Source organism: Vicia villosa, linkage group LG5 (genome assembly GCF_029867415.1).
Source record: "Vicia villosa cultivar HV-30 ecotype Madison, WI linkage group LG5, Vvil1.0, whole genome shotgun sequence".
NCBI classification, from domain to species: Eukaryota; Viridiplantae; Streptophyta; class Magnoliopsida; order Fabales; family Fabaceae; genus Vicia; species Vicia villosa.
Window position 1 is genome coordinate 162,774,228 of NC_081184.1, and position 5,528 is coordinate 162,779,755.

The 5,528-nt window shown below is 33.8% G+C and overlaps 1 protein-coding gene across 1 annotated transcript; it reads right to left on the reverse strand.

Annotated features, from left to right (window-relative positions):
- Positions 1–4,076: 4,076 nt before the first annotated feature.
- LOC131608048 (protein LURP-one-related 4-like) lies at positions 4,077–5,153 on the reverse strand. Its single transcript, XM_058879990.1, has one exon. It carries the CDS (start codon positions 5,112–5,114, stop codon positions 4,509–4,511), a length of 606 nt encoding a protein of 201 aa, XP_058735973.1. The 5' UTR covers positions 5,115–5,153; the 3' UTR covers positions 4,077–4,508.
- Between the last annotated feature and the right edge of the window lie 375 nt (positions 5,154–5,528).

Genomic DNA, 5,528 nt, shown 5'->3' on the forward strand with positions numbered 1-5,528 from the left:
AAATGTGGTGTCATAATTAGGTTATATTTTCAGCTTCTAGAGTTGTTTTGCCTAATTCACAAATTTATCGTGATAATATCAATAAAATATATTTATCCAGTAATCAACTTCTACATCAATGGACCAAACACCGCAATACAGACATTTACTTTGTCCACCAAAAATGATTTGTCGCTTGGTCCACGCCCTTCATGTCCACTCGATTTATTAAATTATGTACATGATCATTCTATATCTTCCCTTGACATTCTATCAAGATTTCAGAGACAATCTCAAAGTATGACATCCTCGTGCTAAGAATGTGGATGTGCGTTATAATATATTACTATTATTGATGTAAATATTATTTTCTTCATGTGTATTTATTAGATAGAATTAGTCGATAGTCAAAGACATTTTATGTTTTCAAAAATCATTTTTAATACGATTTACTTTCATCTTTAGCTTACCAATTCATGTACATAAGACACTTGAGTCAATCATAGTGGTTTATACATATGTTTCTTATAGGTATTTTAGAGAGAATATTGGTGCGATAAATACATTAGCTTTTCAATGAAAACAACCTCCTTTTTATAAAAAAAATAAAAAATTGATTGGTAATATAATTTCGTTTTTTTGATTGGTTATGTAGTCTTTTGGTTGAAATTTATATTTTAAAGGTGAACAAATAGAACGTAAGAGATTTGAATCTTCAACATATGATATTTCTACACAACTACTAATTAAACTGATTTAGTGGAATACAATTTTATTTTAATGATAAAAGAGTCAAAGACTCACTACAAAAAAAAAGTCTCCTGCCACGGCCAAGAAACCGAGGTTATATGCAAAATAATCGTGGCGTAACGCTGAGGCCACGGTTTGGCCACGAAAATCCAACTGTGGGATATGCGGGCGTGGCCTAAAGTATAGTCCACGGTTTTTTGGTATATACCACGTTTTTTTGACATCCGTTGATTAAGGCCGAGGTTTATATTTGCTATGATTACAGAACTGTGGCCATATGGTAAAGCCATGGTTTCAATTATACAGCTTTGGTTCAAGGTATAGCCACGGTTTGGTTATGACCACAAATTTAAAATCGTGGTTATATTTTGTACATTCTAAACCATTAATCTTACCACGGTTATAACAATAATATTGATGATTAGAATCTAATTAATTACAAGAAAATTAACATTAACATCAAAAACAAAATATTCTTATTGTGATTTTCCTTTCTTGCATTTAACTTGATTGAAGGAACATAAGACATTATAATTTTTCAAATTGTCCCTATCTATAAATCCCTTTAAGGCTTGAGCAGGAGGGAGAAACCAAACTTGGGACTATTTTCCAATGCCTTTGTTTCAAAGGCGCCTGAGATTGTCAAGAATGACCTATGTGTAAGCTCATGCTGCAATAATGCCCCAAGATTACCATGGTTATTCAGCTTTGACTTCACCGTCGTTCGAGGATCAACCACATAAGAACATCCAACTGTCAACGTGTTCTCATTTGTAGAGAACTTTCTGCTAATTTCTCCCACAACTGCTTCCCCATTTAATTCTACGCTTTGAAAATCCTGGCCAAATTATATATGTGGCCACAGTTTCTGAGCCGTGGAAAATTTTAGCGTGGCCTTAGGCAAAAAATGTAGTAGTAACTTGAAAAGAAAGTACCAAATTCAGTGAATTTGGAGCTAACTATTATGGAACAAAATTCGATTTTTGTTTATATGTAGAGTGTCCGTGTATGTAAGAGAGATAGTTGACTGGGAAGAGGCATAAATAAGTGGAAAATGTAATCATATGTCATCCCATTAAAGCACGTTTTAGGTAACAGATTGTGTGTGTAAACACTTAAGGTACATTATAAAATACATAAGCATGGAGCATCACCAACGCGGCATAATTGTTTGGATGAGTTAGTTTATGTGTTTCTGACTCTTACTTTATAATTGAATTTAAAAGGCACTTATGAAAACGACATTGTATACCTGGCCGCATTTGAAGAACAAAGTCATACATAGATAGATAGACAGATAGGATTGAAAACTAAAAAACTTCTTTCCAATTTAACATACTTCATCTCCAATCACTTTAATGGTGGCTGTTGATGTCATTGTATAGTACAGACTAGTGAAAATAATGATTTAAATAATCATCGAGGGCGGCGGTGCACCGTGCATATGTCATGAACAGAAAATGTTCTAGTAAATTTTTGTTTATTGTATATATACACATCATGAGCCTTTTTGGGATTTAAGTGGGTGGCAAGTAAAGATAAAATGCTTAATGCTTGATGCTCAATGCAAGTAAACTATCTCATCTCATGCTCAATTTATTTTTATAACAAGGTTATCTCGAAAAAATAATTTAATTATTGATGTGTTCACATGTGTTTTTAATAAACAGTCACGAGTTTCTTGTGCTTGTAAGATTAATTTAAAAAAATTTGGGAGCAATCTGTGCAAAACACGTGTACAAGAAAATGTATAAACGAATTAAATGTAAAGGTTTGTATGAAAACAAAGTCAACACAAATTTTATTAACAAATAGGTTTGGATGAAACTAATAAGCAAATAGTGCAATAAATTATGACATTAAGCAAAAATGTTTCAAGTAAAGAAACAATAAGACAATGAAAAGAAAAGACACATACTCATACATGTTTCTCATAAATTGTTTTGCGCTTTAACTCGGGCACTCCATTTCTATGGAGAAGTTAATGAATTTTGCGACCCTAATTACAATCTATTAATTTGCTATTTATATTAGTCTAAAAATAATTGTCTCTGACATTTATACCCCCAGAAGGAAGACATGTATCGAGAACATGCAGTTTAACCTTATGAAGTGCTTCCACATCTACTGACCTTGTAACTGCCAAAAATTACATTATACTACAATCGTAATTACTCCAAGCCACTAACTGACTCTCGCAAAATATCTGATTCAACACTCGTTGAAGCATTTCTTCTTTTGACTGATCCCTAGACTTAATTTTCTTATCACACGAGCTTCTTTTGTTTGATATTGTCCAAAGCTTAGTTGGCGACTAATTGGGAGTTGCTCTTGGCTTTTAATCTATAGGCTCCCATTTTTAACGCGAAAATGATGTCAGCAATGAGGGCCTTATATTCTGCCCAATTGTTGTTTTCCTTGAATTCGAACTTCAATGCTTGCTCGATTAATATGTCTCCAAGTCTTTCTAAGACTGTTATCGCGCTGCTCCCCTTCATGTTCGAGACTCCATCAAATAATATCCCCCCTCTAGGGGCGTCTCCTCATTTATAGGCGAGTTATATTCTGCCACGAAATCTGCTAGAGCTTGGGATTTGATGCTTCCTCTTGACACGTACAAAATATCATATTTTGAGAGTTCCACCGTCCAAGACACCATCCTTCCTGATAAATATAGCTTTTTCATGACCTGTGTTAAACATGATAGTTGGTTTAAATCAAATATTTGGGACCTTGATAGTAAGGTCTCAGCTTCCTCACCGCGTTGACGATGACTTGCGCTAGCTTCTCAATCTTCTAATAATACGTTTTGGCACTTCTGCCTATTGGATGAGTAATGAGTTCATCGCCTGATCTTTGACCAAGAGGTGGAGGAGTAGTGGAGATTCCTCCCTCGAATGAGTGAGAATGGGAGGCGATGTGAGGAAGACTTTTACCTTCGAAAAAGCCTTCTAGCATTCTGCATTCTATTTGAAACTCTCTTTCTTCTTCAGGGCGACAAAGAAAAGGAAAGTCTTGTCGCCCGCACACGAGAATAAACAAGATACGATGGCGAAGTAACTTGTAAATTGTTGCACTTCCTTGATATTGGTGGAGCTTCTCATAGCAATGCCAATAATGGCCTAACATTTATTCAGATTTTTTTTTCTCACAAAGAAACCCAATTCTTAACAAAATCAGCTAAGCGAGAGGCGCCCGCTATCTCAATCAAATTATTAATACATTTATGATAGTGTAAAAAATGTCATGTAAATTCATAATATACTAAATTTAACAATATATTAATAAGATTAATTTGAAATTTTAACAATATATTAATAAGATTAATTTGAAGACTTTATGCGTTGAGTTAACCTTTCAAATCTATCTTTACTTTAAAATTCATTTTAACCAAGTTGCTTAAGAGATGTATTGTAGTAATTAAATTGTGAATGAGTAACAATTCTACTCAAAACTAATTAAATGCCTGATATTCAGATCTGAATCCTCTCCCGTTACTGGAGATCCAGCACAAATCTTCACCATTCAAAAAGTCTTCCCCGCATACAATAGCACAACCAAGTTATAGAGATTAGCACATGTTGAAAAGCATAACAGAAAAGACATGATTTATTCCTGATGAAGCTTCGGTAAAAAAAATATATATCTTGATGATGCTTATAATTTTTTAATACAAAATTGTGCCTAACACTGATTACAATTCTTCAAAAATTTACACTATATATGTTCTACATATGAATTGTTTTGAGTATATGATCTGTCATATATGAAATTAATATCTACATTTTTCCGCATATGAGTCCGTATACTGTAATCAAAGCCATTATAAGAGAATGATCTGTCCCAGCTTCCAAATCCAACGTTAGAACATCATTACTCAGAACAATCCCTGAAGAAGACTGTTTTTGCTTTGCCTCTGCTATGATTTGTCCGTTTTTGTTTATTATTCGAAAACCAAATGATTTTCCAATACTGATATTTTCTATGCACAAATTTTGGGACCCAACTTTAATCCCGCAAGCTGTTTTCCCTGTGAGATATCTTTTAACATGAAACCATGGTTGCTCCTCCTGACTTCTAGAATCGGAATTGTTGCAGTATTTGTGTCCTTCCCAACATCCAAGAGCTAGTAATCTTTTTCTGATGGTGCAGATAACATTTCCTTTTAGATTCATGAGATTAACTTCTCTTCCACCCTTTTTGTCATAGTTGTCAACTCTATAAACTATGTTACCATTTGAATCATACACAGTGCAACCATTTGAGTGAAGAACAAGTGATTTCATCCATACTGTATATCTTTCTCTCTTATTACTGACACACTGATCATCATGAGACTGAGAAGATGTTGTGGATTCTTGTTCTTGAGGATGAACTTTGGCCATTATTCTTTGTTGATTGTTTGAATATTGGAGATGGAGGTTATAATTAGATGGAGTGTGTGTGAGCAGCTTACTTATATGGCTATTCTATTATAGAGGCCCTACTAACTTGGCTGCTTCTAGGAGGCAACTTTTGGAAATAATTGAGTTTAATATGATAGCACTCGTGGAAAAAGTGCTTATAATTACTCAATTAACTAGTAACAGATTTTAATAAATCATGTGGTTCAAAGTTCAAACCCCTTAATAATGATCATCGAATTAAGGCTAAATATTATTATTATTTTTTCATAGGATATCAGACTTATTTGCGGCAGTTGCTTGATTGTACCCCTACCCGAGAACCAATTAAACAACACCAATTGTTTCAAGCTCTAAGATTCACAACATACAATTTTACAATTTTTTAGATAGTGG

Bases quoted from the DNA above. Each gene is read 5' to 3' on its own strand.
- LOC131608048 (XM_058879990.1), bottom strand. From the start codon at position 5,114: ATGGCCAAAGTTCATCCTCAAGAACAAGAATCCACAACATCTTCTCAG.